The 16,483-nt window shown below is 44.6% G+C and overlaps 1 protein-coding gene across 3 annotated transcripts in view; it reads left to right on the top strand.

Annotated features, from left to right (window-relative positions):
* Positions 1–431: 431 nt before the first annotated feature.
* The window catches only part of GNG12 (guanine nucleotide binding protein (G protein), gamma 12), a 132,309-nt gene continuing 116,257 nt past the window's right edge, over positions 432–16,483 (top strand). The window contains exon 1 of one of the 3 annotated variants that reach the window (XM_011936881.1): positions 432–858. In XM_011936881.1, the coding sequence (XP_011792271.1) occupies positions 541–858 (318 nt within the window). In that variant the 5' untranslated portion in view covers positions 432–540. Of the gene's footprint in view, positions 859–2,080; positions 2,381–16,483 lie in introns of those variants that run through there. The other 2 variants (XM_011936882.1, XM_011936883.1) reach the window with 2 other exon arrangements.

Genomic DNA, 16,483 nt, shown 5'->3' with positions numbered 1-16,483 from the left:
CCATCACCTTTAGCATCGCGCTTGGTACATAGCCGGTGCTGGGTAATGTCTGTCGAATGGCCGAAGGAATAGTACGAAATCTGTGGAAGCAGAAATGGCTCCTCCATTTACCCGACCTTGAACCATTCCAGAAAAGACCAACCAAATCCGATTAATTCATTGGGCAGAACTCTGCCAGGTACTAGACATTCGGAAACAAATTTCACGGGGTTGTGGCAGATGGACGGGAAGCTCATGGTGGGTGGATGTACTACAAATTCAATAATCCGCAGTTATCCCTCCACTTTTTGTGAAACATCCCTCCGTGGCCCCAGGGCCCTTTAAATGTTACTGTGAGTGTTTTCCTCCATAGTTTCTGGGGCAGAGCCAAACTTTTGTGTAGGGGTTTGGCAGCGCTCATCCTCACAGCCCTGGGGACCGCTGGCACAGGGGCTGGCGAGGCGTTCGCACGCGAAGGAAACTTGCGAGGAGTCAAGGCGGTCCCGCGGAGGAGCGGGTGGTAGAATGGGAGCCCTCAACTCCTAGAACTTCAGGTCCTCCATGAGAATTAGGGGAAGGGGGATGGCCAAAGACGGCCAGACGTCCACCGAGCTTCCCCAGGCCAGGCCTCTCCCCTCCTCCAGCGGGGCCACAACGCGGGCTCCGCGGCCCGGGGCAACAGAGCCAGGGTGTCTGGGCGGGAGTCAGGGCCCGGCGCGGAGGAAGGAGCCTGGGGCCGCCGCCGCCCCGCCCACCCCAGCGAGGCGGAGCCGGCGCCCGGAGGAGCAGGAGGAGGAGGAGGAGAAGTCGGAGCCGTCTCCAGGAGCCCTTAGAGACCGAGTCCCGGCGGCGACGGCGGGGCAGCGCACCAGCAGGCGGGTGAGTACCAAGCGGCGGGCACGGGTGGTGAGTCGGGTCCCCGCGGGGTCCGGGCGCGGCGCGGGGCGTCGGCCAGCGAGTTCGGGGGCCGCCTCCAAGTCCCGGGTGCTGGGAAGCGAGATGGAGGGAGGGAGCGGAGGAAGGAAGGAAGGAAGGAGGGAAGAGTGTCCTGGAGGGCGGGGACTGGTTGGAGCGCTGGGCGCCGGAGACCGGGGGGAGGGGGAGGAAGGGGGCAAGGGACACCCAGACCCAGAGGCAGAAACCGCACGCTCTCCCTCGATGGGCGGCAACCCGAGGTCGCGGGAAGCCGGTGCCCCCACGGCTGGGGCTGGGGCTAGGCTGGGGGTGGAAGGAAAGGTCTCCCCGCGAGCTCGCTTGCCTCCTCGCCAGCCTCTGGCCGTGCGCCCCGCGCCCGATTGGGAGGCCCCCAGTGTTCCCAGTCGTGGCTTGTGGTGGTGCCAGGCGTTGGAGGAGGGCTGGAATCTGGGGGCGACAGGGACGCCACGCCCCTCTCCCTACTTTCTACCTCCCGGGACCAGCCGGCAGGAGCGCAGCCTTGGAATCCGCTGGGCGCTGGGGGTCTAGCAGGGAAATAGCGGGTCGCAGAGGGGAGAGCCCATATGACGCACCCTGCGAGGGACCCCCAAGTGGGGTCCCTAGGCTGCCCTTCTGCAGACTGTATTTGCAGGTGATAAGGGGGAGGTTGAGGCTCAGTCTTGCGTGATTTTTTCTAAAAAATTACTGCCCCGACAGTTATCCCGTGGGTCAGGGTGACTTCTGTTTTTCATTGTAATTAGGGCGTATCAATAAAAGCTAACTTTAAAACCCTGTCAGCGCCTCCGTCACTCACTCGTCCCTCGCTTTGTGTGTCCTGTAAACTTGGCTTAAATCATTCATAACTCACGGTAAGGAAGCCGTGATTCTTGTTCACGTCGCCGCGGTGGAGTGAAACTTTGCCCAGCTGGGGCTGAGTGGAGGCACTGCCGCGGCTGGTCATCTGGTGGTCATCCTGCCGGGCGTGGTTGTATACAAACAAGTGGGTAGAGAAGGAAATCTCTGAACACCAGAGGTAGAAGGGAGGTTCCTGCGCCCACGTGTCAGGGCGCGTTTAATGGCTGCTCCCAGCGGAAACAAACGGGAATTTATTAGACCGTGTGGAGTTGAACAAACTTCACATGATTAGCTTCCTTCCCATCAGTTACTTCCTCTCCCCCCTGCTGTCTTTGCCGACATAGTTTATATTTCCTGGGGCGGTTGTAGCTTCGCCTGAATAGGCTGTCTATAATGAATCTTTTGGATGTCGTCAGAGGCAGGGTCTGCGTCTGTGCCTTCTCTGTTTTAAAAGCGGAGTTTGGCTTTGTTTTTAAAAGTGCTAGTCACCAGACTGCACCCTTGCCAGCGCTTCTCAGCTCTCGAAGTAAATTATCGCAGGATGGCGGCCCTCACCTAGGAGAACCAGGAAGGCAGGCAGCGCTAGAACGACGGGATTGAATTTTACTATTGCCAAAACAATCACATTCAAGTAAGGAGCTGTTTTGTTTTGTTTTTGTTTTTTTAACCCAATTATATGTACTAGCAAGCCCCTTTTCTAGTAAACTAACATGATTCACACACACAATTTTTAAAGTAATCAAACATTTTAGAGTCGTAAGTGATAAAAGGACTTTCAGATAAAATGTTCAGTCCCTTTGCCTTCTCTAATAGTTAACCAGCGCCGTAAAGCCCTGGTTTAAGTCCAAAAAATGCTGAAAAGTCTACTGCGTCGTTAAACCTTATAAACAATGCAGTCCTATTTTTGCTGTACTTAACTCACGTAATTTACTAGATATCGAACACCCAACAGGGCACACAGCACTTAGATTTGTGTAGAAATATATGAAAATGTGAATCTGTGTTTCACAAGAGCCTGAAAAAAATAGTATTGTAAAAATTTCCTGTCCAGAAAGCTCCAATCTTACTTGAAAGCTCTCTAACAATTAGATTTGTGGATTTGTGTTGTCACTTGTTAGAGAATATCGGTGGTTTATTGAAGTGTGAGAGCAAAGGGCTTCATGGTCAGAACACTCGAGGAAGTGGTTAGCCAATATCAAATTAGTTTTTTTTAATTGTTGAAAACTTCTGTCTAGCAGGAAAAAAAATCAAATTTAGAATTAAGTGATTTATTGTGTTTTGCTTTGATTTGGAGTTTTATGTTAGCTTAAACTTAACCTAGGAAGGCAAGTTGTGAAAGTCAAGTAAATTTTTCTGAGCCGTAACTTGGACGAGAAGCTTGTTGAACAGTGATTTGGGGTGTTGGCTTTGGAATCAGACAGACTTAGATGAAAATATTAGCTATTTAACCTTTTCAGTCTGATTTATAAGATGGGGATAATAATGGTCTCTATCTGTAGGGCTTTAAGGTATGTGAAACAGTCTTTGGAAAACACTTAAACTGGACTTAACACACTGTACATGGTCAAAATTATTAGATATTAATCTAGCTTGTTCAACCAGCAGGCTACTGGATAAATTGCAAGGTGGTAGCTTGAACCTTCCGGAAATGCTAGATAGAGCAATTTCAAATTCCACAGAAAGTAACTGGTGTGTGTGTGTGTGTGTGTGTGATGTTTCTACCACAGCAATATGAATAATTATGATTAAAGGATTAATAGTTTTAATATGCTTTTAGTGCCAAAGTTACAGTTGCATAGTAATTTTGACAGAAACATTGCATTATCCTTTACATTTAAAGAGAATTTGTATTTCAAATAGTTGTGTTTATTAGCCCTAGGTAGGAAAGTAAGCCAGGAACTGAAGTATTCATCTTTAACCAAGTATAATTCTTTTTTTTTTTTTTTTTTTGAGACGGAGTCTTGCTCTGTCGCCCAGGCTGGAGTGCAGTGGCCGGATCTCAGCTCACTGCAAGCTCCGCCTCCCGGGTTTACGCCATTCTCCTGCCTCAGCCTCCTCAGTAGCTGGGACTACAGGCGCCCGCCACCTCGCCCGGCTAGTTTTTTGTATTTTTTAGTAGCGACGGGGTTTCCCAGTGTTAGCCAGGATGGTCTCGATCTCCTGACCACGTGATCCGCCCGTCTCAGCCTCCCAAAGTGCTGGGATTACAGGCTTAAGCCACCGCGCCCGGCCAACCAAGTATAATTCTTAATTAAAGTGTGAAAACATGTGACCCAAGGGTATCCGTTATTTACTTTTGCATGTACTGATGTCCAAGGCCAACAGATAAGCCATAAGAAGTGTTAGGCTGATTGTGAGTGGTTGTTTTATTTGTAAACTTTCGTGAGATTGGGTGTTCAGTTAATTCAGGGACTCTACTCATCACATTATTGACTCATTTCCTAAAATCTGAAAGATTTGTGAAATGTCTTCATCTTGCCAGGCACGGTGGCTCACGCCTATAATCCCAACACTTTGGGAGGCCGAGGTGGGCAGATCGCCTGAGGTTGGGAGTTTGAGACCAGTCTGACCAACATGGAAACGTGGAGAATGCCCCCCTCCCCCCACTAAAAATACAAAATAAACTGGGCGTGGTGGTGCATGCCTGTAGTCCTAGCTACTTGGGAGGCAGAGGCAGGAGAATCACTTGAACCTGGACGGCAGAGGTTGTGGTGAACCAAGATCGGCCATTGCACTCCAGCCTGGGCAACAAGAGCAAAACTCTGTCTCAAAAAACAAAAAAAGCCTCCATCTTTAAAACAAACCCTTTAAGTCTTCTTGCTTTTGTCTTAATGCACGTCAGTTGCACAGAATTGGGCTGAACCAGGAGCTTAGCTCATGCCACAGATGATTTCTCGTTTTACTAATTGCTCCACTGGGACACAGAGATGTGGTTTATAATAATTTTAAATAACTATAAAGGGTACAGTGTTATTATTAATTGTTTCTTGCCTATGACATTATGCTCTGAAACAATTGAAGCATTTGATTGAGTAAATTATTGACTCTTTTCACTCCTAGAACATAGCATAATGATTTGTGGCTCATACTTCTAGGTGAGTAGACAGTGAGCAAGTTACTTAATCTATGCTTCCACAAGTATTATAAGGAATAAATGAGCTAATCTATGTATATAGCATTTGGATTAGTGCCTGGTGCATAGTCCACATTGAATAAATGTTAACATTAAATTATTGAAATTTTCTCTAAACGTTATATAATGAGCATGCATTGTTTTTGTAACAGGAAAACAGCCATACAAAATTTTAGTATTTCCCCCAAATCTAAAAAAAGCTCAGTAATTTAAATAGTCCTGCCAAATAGTACTTACAAAGTAAGAGAGTTAGGCAATCATCATTGTGTCTTTTAAATGTGAAATGGTTTGTAATTTGTTAAACAAGTTAATTCTTCCAAATCTCAATTCCATCTTCTTTTTCATTAGACTTTTAAAAATCAGTAATGCATTAATTCTGTTACAGTTTAAAATGGGGAAAAGCAATATGCACAGTTACGTTGTGTTATTACAATTACAGCTAGCCTAAAGATTATTTTTCAACCATAATAAAAGGCTAGAAGAAAATACAGACAAATTGGTGATGGGATTATGGTGCTCCCCCCACCCCCAACCTGCCTTTCCCCTATTTTCCACAATGTGCCTATATATATACTAAAAAATAATTCCTTTGTGTAACAGTTACTAACCAAATCTGGTTTATTAACTACAAATACTAAAAAAAAAAAATTGTGTAATAGTTACTAAAAAACAAATCTGGCTTGTTAACTACAAATAGCAGGATTTTGTTGTTGTTTTGGGAAAAGCACCAACTTTATGGCAGTTGAATGTCCTTCGGTTAAATGTTAAAACCTTTGCAGTGAGAATTGTTTAGCAGTAAATGAGAAGGCCCAGAAGCTTGTAGGTTGATCTTCATGAGGAATATTTGAAAAGTCTACCAGTGAGTTTTTAGGATCTGCATATAGACCTAGTCCACCAACCTTGACTTTATGGAAGTTGTGACTTCCCAGATCCAGGCCTGCATTGATGAGCTGCGTTTTTACAGCACCTTCAGTATATCAGACACCGGGAAGACAGTAATGAGGCAGATATTGGTGCACTTAGTTTAACAGGAAGGTTGGATAGATAAAAACTAATTACAGCACAATTGTATGTATTCTATATACTGGGCCCTTTCTAAACCCTTCCCATATACAGTCTTGCTCAGTTCTCACAACAGCCCAGAGGAGGAAGCTGAGGTTCCCTAAAGGTCTGAACCTTGTTCAAGTTGCAAGAACAGAATTTGACCCAGAAGCATCTTAACTCCACATCTCATGCCCTCTGCGCGAAGATGGAGGTGCATCCAGCTAGAGGTGAGAGTGAAGAGGGCTTTATGGAGTCAGTTTTGCTTAAAAACTATAAGTCAAATCAAGAGAAACATGAGGAGGAGACTCCTTTTAGGTGACCTACCTGAGGAGAATCATCAGTGCCTCTCCATCAGACTTGCCACTCTTTAGCCATAGCGGTTAACACTTCCAAATGACTGCTGAGACCCAGCAGGCCTGAAGAGAACACAAAGGCCCAGTCCTTGGTGACCCTGTGAAGTCTACCTCTTTCATCCCTGGACTCCCAAAGGGGTCCTGGATAATACAGATGAAGAAACTGACCTGCTAAGTCCTGTTCTAGAACCAGCAGATACCCACAGATCCTGATCTCCCCACTTTCCTCCCTTAGGAAGGACAGGAAAGTAGTTAACAGGTAGGCAGGGCAGATGGTGGAGGTGATTTGACTTAAGATACCTTCTAGCTAGATTATTCCATTTATTGGAGAGTCTCTCTTGAAAATCATTTCTGGTGTCACTGAAATGTTTGGTTTATCATGTCAGGCTTTATTGGGTATCGTAAAAGTGCTTGGTTGTGAAGTGTCTGGTTGCCATCCTGTCACAAGGAAGGTTTTTGTCTTCTTTTAATGGGTCTGCATTTCAGAAAATTACTGTATAATAAAAACTAGAGTGTTGGCCGGGCGTGGTGGCTCATGCCTGTAATCCCAGCACTTTGGGAGGCCAAGGCGGGCAGATCACGAGATCAGGAGATCAAGACCATCCTGGCTAACTTGATGAAATCCGTCTCTACTAAAAATACAAAAAATTAGCTGGGCATGGTGGCAGATGCCTGTAGTCCCAGCTACTCTGGAGGCTGAGGCAGGAGAATGGCGTGAACCTGGGAGGCGGAGCTTGCAGTGAGCTGAGATCGCGTCACTGCACTCCAGCCTGGGCCACAGAACAAGACCCCGTGTCAAAAAACAAAACAAAAACAAAAACACTGGAGTGTTGGAGACTGTTAATACTTTCAGTTCTGCCGGAGGGTTAGTAGCTAAAAGTTCTAAGAGATTGGTTGCTAAAATCTTCTGTGATTTTCAGTTTCATTGATTGTGTATTAACTGGCTGACACTGGGCCCAGAGGGTCAGAAGGCTTTGTATTCTGTGTGCTTTCTGCCACAGTATGCCACCACCCCCCTTGCAGGCAAGGTCATGGGATTGACACATAGGATCCCCTTTGGTTGACAGAAGAGAGAAGTATAAGCTCTGGTTGGAGTGAAGTCTGAATCAGTTGTCATCTCTGCACTTGTGTGTAGAGAAATGTCTTCAGCATGGCTGTGTACAGACTCACATGAGCCCATCTTCACTTCACTGATGTGAAATAATCAGGCTTTTATTTAGCTGCAGATGGCACTAGCCAAGACGTCCTTGACCACTGGACACTAAACCCTTAACTCCCCACTGGGACCCTTTGACTCAGACCCCAAGCTTGCAGTTGTGTCACATTTTGTGGGTTTTTGGGCGGGGGGATAAATTATTGCAGAGGAAAAACATGAGGTTTTTTCTCAAGTGAAGACTCAAACTGAAATCCATTAAATCCCACCATAAGCTAAAGCTAAGGATGGAAAGAGGAATCAAAATCTAAAAGCCTCCTAGACTTTATTGAGGCTCATTGAAGACGTTATTGAGATAACATCATCATACCAAGTTTAACCAGAATCTCAGGCAAATTAGAAAGGTGTAACCTTTAGACTGGATGCCTGAGTTGCACCTAGACTAATGAAACCTGAATTATTAGACCATGGCCTGCACATTAGACCATGGGGCTTCATGTGGGTATACAAGGTCATGATTGGCTGTGCAGATAAGTTGTCATGAGAGGGTTGGATGTCTGGCCAAGAAGCAGAAGGAATGGATTATGACTTCTTGACAGGGATGCCTTGAACTGTTGTACAGGTTGTTCACTGCACAAGAGTGCCTGGACAAGGAGGCAAATGCGAGGTTCACATCTGCTAAACACACAAAAACCACATGCATCCTGGAGTAAGATTGCCTCTGCTAGGACAAAAGGGAACTTCTTTCTGATGCTGTCAAGCCTGCAAAAGGCTAGGTGTACTTGGAGGGATTACCTTTTTAAACACACACAAAGGCACAATATGGCTACCAGCAGTTCTGCTTCTCAAAGCGCCTACAGCCATAGTAGTCCCCTAGATGCCATCAGCTGGCAGAGTCCTTCACTTAACCATTTGGTTTATCATGTCGGGCTTTATTGGGAAACGTATAAACTTCATGAATGCCAGTGGAATGAAGGAATAAAACCATGTTTTCTGTGGTGTGTGTCAGCAAGGTACATGTAAAAAAAGTATTATTGATTATATATGCTAGGAAACAAACATTCAGTGGTATACGTTGCCAATGATGAATTTCTTTCTCTTCAGTTCATTATTTCTGAGGGTCACTTGCCAGGGTCACCAGCACCCGTTGCGTTGTTGGCCTGGTGCAGGGAATGGAGTAGCAGTAACTGTTGGGAATGTGGAGAGGGATTCATGTTATTTATTGACCAGCCATAGGCCTTTTTCCTTGGGGACAGGATGCAAGTAACAGTGGTTGCAGGAGCCTTTGGAACTTACCTGTGAGTAGCTGCTGCCTCTGGAAAAAGGCTTCTAGTTTAGGCTAAGAGGTGCGGAGTCTTGTTGCCAAAGGTATCATAAACTCAGAGGGTTTGTCTGTGTCCCCCTTAGTACCAACTGGTACTACTTGCATGCTTTTTAAGTTGATGCTTTAGACAAGCCTATAGTCAGAATCAGCTTCCTCCTCCTGGCTCTTCTTCTGGGAGGCATTTGCACAGCCTGTGGGATCAGCCATGTTTAGTGAATCTAACTGCTAAGGTAGTGGTCCTGAGGATCAAGGTGCTGGTTCGTACTTCATACCTAGGCCATCTGCTGTTTTCTGGAGACAATACACCTTGTGAAAAAAACCAAAAAATGCAGAAACGTGAATGCCTTTCACATTTAACCTGGTTAAATGCAGCCATCTTCAGACATACTCATATTCCCAAAGCAGAAAGAGCAGAAGATGACAATTCCTAAGACTTTCTTATAGAATTTCTTTAAATAGCTAATTCACTTGTTGTGTTTATAGTATGATTTGATTACACAAAATTCCAGGAGTCTCAAGTTTTCAAGGAATATCTCTGTCAAATTAAGCAGAATATTCCAGCACATGCCTTGCCCTCTTTTTTAACATAAATATTTGATGAGCAGCATGCTTTTTCCAAGAGCAAATCAATGCTCCTGGCAGGCTGCCTGGGAGGTAATCCTAGTGTTCCTGTCTTTGCCTCCCATTCACCTACAGTTCTCTGACTTTCTTCTGGCTGTAATAAATATCAGGGGGCCCAGAGCCACCCACATCCAGCGGGTAATATAACACAGGGCAGAAATTACCCTCTCCACGCTCACTGTGCTCACCTCCTGAACTCTGGACTGAGATTTCCCTGACCGACTTTCACATGAGAACCTACCTGCCGAAACCCAGGTTTCTCCAACTCCTCCTTCAGAGCTGCTGAACTCTACCTTAGCTTTATCTCTTCCATGCCAATCTTGTGCTTTCTTCACACTTTTGGGAAAATTGCCTATGCAACCTCTATATTTTTGAAAATACATAATATATGGTCTTCAAGAAACATTATAATCTTATATAAAGGTAAACATTTTTGACAATTTCCTATGAGAATTCCCTACAAGATTTCTTTTCTTTTTTCTTTTTTATTGCGACAGGATCTCACTCTGTCACCCTGGCTAGAGTGCAGTGGCACAATGATGGCTCACTGCAGCATCGACTTCCCTGGCTCAGGTGATCCTCCCACCTTTACCTCCTGAATAGCTGGGACTATAGGTGCCTGCCACCACGCCTGGCTAATTTTTGTGTTCTTTGTAAAAATGGAGTTTCACCATGTTGCCCAGTCTGGTCTCGAACTCCTAGGCTCAAGCAACTCCTGAGGCTGCCAGCCTCTGCCTCCCAAAGTGGTAGGATTACAGGCCTGATCCACCATGCCCAGCCCCAGGATTTCTTTAAATAGCAAATTCGCAAAAAATCAAAAGTTTTCAAATTCAAAAATCTTGCTCCCATCTTATCCCCCTGCACGCCTTTCCCATATTCTCTGCAAGTAGCAACTTGTAAATACAATCTAAAAGAATATATGATATTTTAATTCTTCCCCCTTCTCTCATTAAAGATGGTATATATACTCTTTACCTTGCCTTTTAAAATTAGCAGTATGTTTTAGACATCTGTCTCTGCAAGTATCTCTCTCACACACACATAGAATAACAAGTTTTCCATCGTGTGGATGTACCATGGTCCCCTTGACCAGTCCCTACTGCTGGACCTTTGGGCTGTTTCCCAGTCTTTTGCTATTACAGACAGTGCCGTGATGAATACAGATGTAATAAATCATTTTGCTTTGTGAAGGTGTACCTAAGGATTGATTCCCAGAAGTGGGACTGCTGAATCACAGTGCTCTGTAGTACCCCTCCGGAAAGATTGAACCATTTTGCCCTCCCATTAGGAATGTATTGGATGTCCTGGTTCCTTACGGCCACCGGCCATAAAGTGTCAGCTCTTATTTTTGCTAATCTGGTTTCTGCACAACAGTAATTTAGAGCCATTGAAATATTTTTGATTATGAGTGAGATGGCGGTTTGGGGCCATTCTTACATCTTTTCCAGAATGTTGATCCTCCTGTGGGCATTTGTTGACCTTTCCTCTTGCATACATCTCTGTCAGAATCTCCTAAATACAGACTTATGAATGTGATGGCTCTTTTGGGCCTAAGGGTAGAGTGGGCTGCCAAATTGTCAGTGCAAAATCAAGAGAAGTGGAAAGTAGGGTTTTATGCCAGTTGCTAATGTCTGAATTAAAAATAGTTTTCAGCTAATGATATTACTAAACTGGGGCTTCTCCAAAAAACATGATAAAGATGATCTACTAGCCTGGAATTTCTCCCTCTCAAACAAAAACAAAAGAGAGAGGTTGAGAATAGATACATTTCAATAATATTTCCTGCAAAACTTAAAAACTTCCTTTTAAGAAGCCTAGAATTTTCCACTTACAAGTATCTCCTGAAAGAAGGTTATACATGCCACATTTTGTTGTTGTTGTTTACTCTCTGAATTGGGCTCCTGTTCTCCCTTTAATTTCACCGTCAGAGCTTTGACTACTCTATTTCCAGGGTGAAAGAGAAGATGAAAGTAAAAGCACAATGTAAGAAGTCAAGCCAGAGCTCAAGATTCTACGGATTGGAGTTGCATAGAATCATCTTTCTTTTTGAAGTGCTCTTTCAGTCAGCTCTTGGGATGCTATTTTAATATAAAATTAATTTTCATCTTTTAAAAACTGAATGCCATTGAAAGAGAGGGAAGTTGTTATTTGATGGGAAGATGGCTGTGGCTTTGTTTTTGGAAATTCACAAGAGGCAGTCTTATGAATTTGAGTATAAAGTTACCCTATATCTCCATCAAAAAAAAAAAAAATTTTTAAACTCACAACAAAAAACTCTGTCTCTGGGAGTTCCCACACTAGCAATGAGTGACCCATGAAAAATCCCAAAGAAAAAATTTTATCTTCCAGGCCCAGTCCTCTGTTTCTTTTCAGCTCCTGAATATGTACTTTCTGACTTTCGTGAAGGTTGCTTTGAAGTTCTCTGGATGTTTTGTTTTCCTTCTAGCACTTATCTCAATCAATTGTTATGTTAACCTACCTCACTATAGTGTCAGCTTCATAAGGGCAGGATCTTGGTCCAGTACCTAGAAGGGTACCTAGCACCTTTGGGTGCCTGATCGGAAGGGATTGACTGCTTCTGGAGCTAGCTGGGTCTCTGTGGTCCTGTATCAGACATGAGCCTGAAGGAGGACATGTCAGCCATTCCTTGGCCTTTTGACAAGATACCCTAGCCCAGGGATGTTCAATCTTTCGACTTCCGTGGGCCACAGTGGAAGGAGAATTGTCTTGGGCCACACATAAAATACACTAATACTAACGATAGCTTATGAGCTTACAAACAAATTGCAAAAAAATCTCAAAATGCGGGGCGCATGTGACCCAGGATGACTTTGAATATGGCCCAATAAAAATTCATAAACTTGCTTAAAACATTATGAGATTTTTTTGTGATTTCTTTTTTCAGCTTATCAGCTATCGTTGGTGTATTTTATGTGTGGCCCAAGACAATTCTCCTCCTTCCAGTGTGGCCCAGGGAAGCCAAAAGATTGGACACCCCGGGTTTAGAGCTTGAGTTTGCAGTTTCAGTCTCCTGGGCAAATCACCTGACCTCTCAGATCCTGTTTTCCCATTTGCAAAACAGAGATAATACCACTGTATTTCAACAAATTTAAGATGTCATTGATTAGATGTGCCAGTATTCTGTGTGCCATTATCCCATGTGCCACTAAGAAAAAAAAATGCTGCTGATTAAACTATAACGCACATCAGCTGTAAGAGTGTGTTAGTTTTCTATGGCTGCTATAACAAATTACCACAAATTTAGCAGCCTAACACAACAAACATGAATTATCTCACAGTTCTGTACGTTGAAAGTCAGAGTGGGCTTGGCTGGTTTCTCTCCTCTGGGTTTTACAAGGCCAAATTGAAGGTGTTGGCCTTTTTTTGGGAGGCTTTAGGAAGAATTCATTTCTAGGCTCATTTAGGTTGTGGGTGGAATCCAGTTCCCTGCAATTATAGGATGAGGGCCTCCAGCTCTTTGCTGCCTCTCAGCTGGGAGCCATCAACTCCTAGAGACCTCCCTCTGGTCCCTTGCCCTTGTGCCCATATCAGAGCTAGCAACATTATGACAAATCCTTCTCACGCTTGGGATCTCTCTGCTGGTATTTGAGCTGAGAGCTGAATGAGCAGGAGGCAACCAGGTTCAATCTGGAGAAGAGCGTTCCAGGTAGAGGGAGCAGCCAGTGCAAAGGCACTGAGCTGGGAACAAGCTATGAGTGTTTGAGCACAAAAAGAAGGCTCCTGTGGGAGGAGTGTAAAGAACAATGAATGAATTAATACGTGGTAGGAGATGAGTTTGGAGAAGTCGACAGAGAACAGGTCACATACGCCATTATAAAGAATCTGGATTTAATGAAAATGCAATTAAGAATTTGCAGGGAAATCTGCTTTTTGTTCAGAAATAAGCTGTAATGAGTGTGGCATTTTGCATACACACTGTGTTATTTTTGAAGGGAGGCAAGTTTAGGGTTGTGGAACTGCTGCTTTTTAAACTATTTTAAGTGTAACCAGTGCAAAGGGGAAAGAGGAGGAGGAAAGTGGCTTGGCAGAACTAGGGTAAAAATAGTGACTACCTGAATTCAGTAAACGAAGATCACAATCTGTAGAATTTTCCTAAGACACAACTGTAGATTGTCTGTCTCAGGCTCTTCAAATTCAGGTAGACATTTGCTGAAAACCGATCTCATCATCTTCCCCTTAAAACCTGCTTTCCGGCCTGTTTTCCATAAGACATTTCCACCCACCCAGGTTGCTAAGCTCTGAACCCTTGAGTCATCAGGAACACCTCCCTCCTCTTCATCTCTCCCTAGCTCGTACACCCTGCCCCCAACCAAAGCCTGGGTCCATCTCCTAAAGCGCCCATATGTCTGCTCCTCCCTACCCCCATGCCTCTCACCTGGATTGTTGTTGTGGCTTCCTAACTGACCTTTACCCTGCACACTGCCACCAGCATGATTTCTCTAAAACATAAATTTCAGTGGGTCACTTCCTGGCTGAAAATTGTCTGTGAGTTCCCCAGAGGCATCGGAGTCTAGTAATGAAGGTTCACACTGCCAAGGTTCAAGGCCTCTTGATGCTTCTTACCACCTCTGGAATCTTGGGAATGTTTTTCACGGCTGTGTCTCAGTTTACTCATCTCTAAAACGAGTGTGATAATAGCATTTACCTCACAGATAGGTTATGAAATGTAAATGAGTTAATAGGTGTGAAGCACTCATAACCATGCTGGGCACACAGAAATCCTCAGTAAACATTATTCTCGATCTCTCTTTCCTTTGTAGAACAATTCAAGCTCCTCTTTCTTGTGGCTCTCTGCAATAGCCCCTACCTCCACCTTTCTCAGTGCCAAAAGCTTGGTCAGCAGACAGACCTCTTTGTTAGCAGTCTGCAGCTAGATAATTACATGTTTGGTAATTTTTATAGCAGTTTGACCATCATTTTACATCTGTTGAATCTGTTGATTTGGAACTGGACTTGCATTTTGTCCCATTTTTGGCAGTTCCTTTTTGCTGCATTTTTATGAAAGAATTGCTCCGTATTGAATTGGAAGTGAAAAAAAAAAAAAAAAAAAAACCTGATCTTTCCCCATGAATAGTTTGAGAAGAACTTCTGTGTCCCCACATACCCACGATGTGATTCACATTCGCCAAGTTACCCAAACTCACTGTGTAACCTTAAGTCTCTCTGGATTTCCTACACTGTTTCCTCTGCCTAGAATTTGTTAGATATTTATTAAGTACCTGTAATAAGTACAAGACTCTGGGGACATAAGGATGAATAAGGTTCTGCCTCTACTTTTGAGAATGTTTTTCCCTCAAACCACCTAGTGAATTCCTAGCTGTCTCTCGAAGCCTAGCATAATTTCATTTTTTCCTTCATTCATTGAGAAAACATTTATTGGCCAGGTGCGGTGGCTCACACCTGTAATCCCAGCACTTTGGGAGGCTGAGATGAGAGGATTGCTTGAGCCCAGGAGTCTGAGACTAGCCTGGGCAACCCAGTGAAACCCTATCACTACAAAATTTCTTAAATTAGCTGGGTGCAGCCAGGCGCAGTGGCTCACGCCTGTAATCCCAGCACTTTGGAAGGCCGAGGCGGGCGGATCACAAGGTCAGGAGATCGAGACCATCCTGGCTAACACAGTGAAACCCCGTCTCTACTAAAAATACAAAAACTTAGCCTGGCATGGTGGTGGGCGCCTACAGTCCCTGCTACTTGGGAGGCTGAGGCAGGAGAATGGCATGAACCCAGGAGGTGGAGCTTGCAGTGAGCCGAGATCACGCCACTGCACTCCAGCCTGGGCATGAGTGCAAGACTCCATCTCAGAAAACAAAAACAAAAACAAAAAACATTAGCTGGGTGCAGTGGCGTGTGCCTGTAGTCCTAGCTACTCAGGAGGCTGAGGTGGGAGGATTGTCTGGGCCCAGGAGTTTGAGGCTGCAGTGAGCCATGATTGCACCACTGCACTCCAGCCTGGGCAGCAGAATGAGACATCTCAAAAACAAAAAAAAAAAAAAAAAAAAGAAACCATTTATTAACATTTATTAAACACCAAACACCAACTGTTTACTAGGCATCTGCTGCCTTCCCTTTCTTCCCTGAGGACCAGTAAGCTAATGAGGAAGACAGACACAAAAACAAATAATGACAGAATAATAGGCATGTTATATGGCATTGTGAATACAGCAGTATGGAAGCACAGAGGAGGGGTGTGCTGGGCTATGCCTGGGCCAGGGCAGGGCACTGGGGAGGTCAGGAATGGGGTCATAGTCAGGGTGGAGACAGTGTGTGGAAAGATTATGATCTAGGTTTTGGGCCCACAGCCAAAGCCCAACTCTGCCATTCACTAGCCATATGACTTTGAGAGACTGCCTCTCTGAACTTGCGAGGTAGGTAGGTATTGCTTTCCTTGTCTGTAAAATGGGGAAAGCAGTACCTACCTACCTCACAAGGTTGTTTTGAGGCTCACTCGAGATTGTATACATAAAGTGCACAGATGAGTACCTGACCATCAATATTTACCTGCTGTCTGTCACCTTGTCCTCTTCTCTCCTCCATCTGTGGACATATGTAAATTTTCTGTTGTCTGGCTTCCCAGCAGCATGCTATTCAGCCATCATACTAATTATTACATTGAATTATGTAGCTTTATCTACCACATTTCTGTTTCCCCCACGGAATGTATTGTACCCTTTGAATTCAGTGGCCTTTTTTTCATCTTTATATTGTCAGTGATAGGCAGTGTCCCATGCATTGAAGACTCAATATCTAGAGAGGTTGTATCAAAATAACTTTAAGCACTTTGCACTTTTCGAAAAGCTTTCTGAGGAGTCTAGTCAAACATTAATTTCCACTTTACAGATGGGGACACTGAGGCACTTTCTAGAAAGCTTCTGTTACTTGCCCAAGGTCATGGGCTAGCAAAGGGCAAAGGTGGAGTTAGAGCCCCACACCTCTTGTTTTCCTGCTTTTGTGCTGCCTCATTAAATCCAACTCTAGTGAGCTAGGAGTTGTCGGGTGCTGGCCAGGCTCAGGACCTCTTATCACTGGGCCCTGCCTGTCCTGAGAGGACGGCTGAGTAGGCAGGAGTCAGTCCTGGAGAGAGC

Source organism: Colobus angolensis, unplaced genomic scaffold, assembly GCF_000951035.1.
Source record: "Colobus angolensis palliatus isolate OR3802 unplaced genomic scaffold, Cang.pa_1.0 Scaffold158, whole genome shotgun sequence".
Lineage (NCBI taxonomy): Eukaryota > Metazoa > Chordata > Mammalia > Primates > Cercopithecidae > Colobus > Colobus angolensis.
This window is presented reverse-complemented; position numbering and strand designations above follow the sequence as displayed.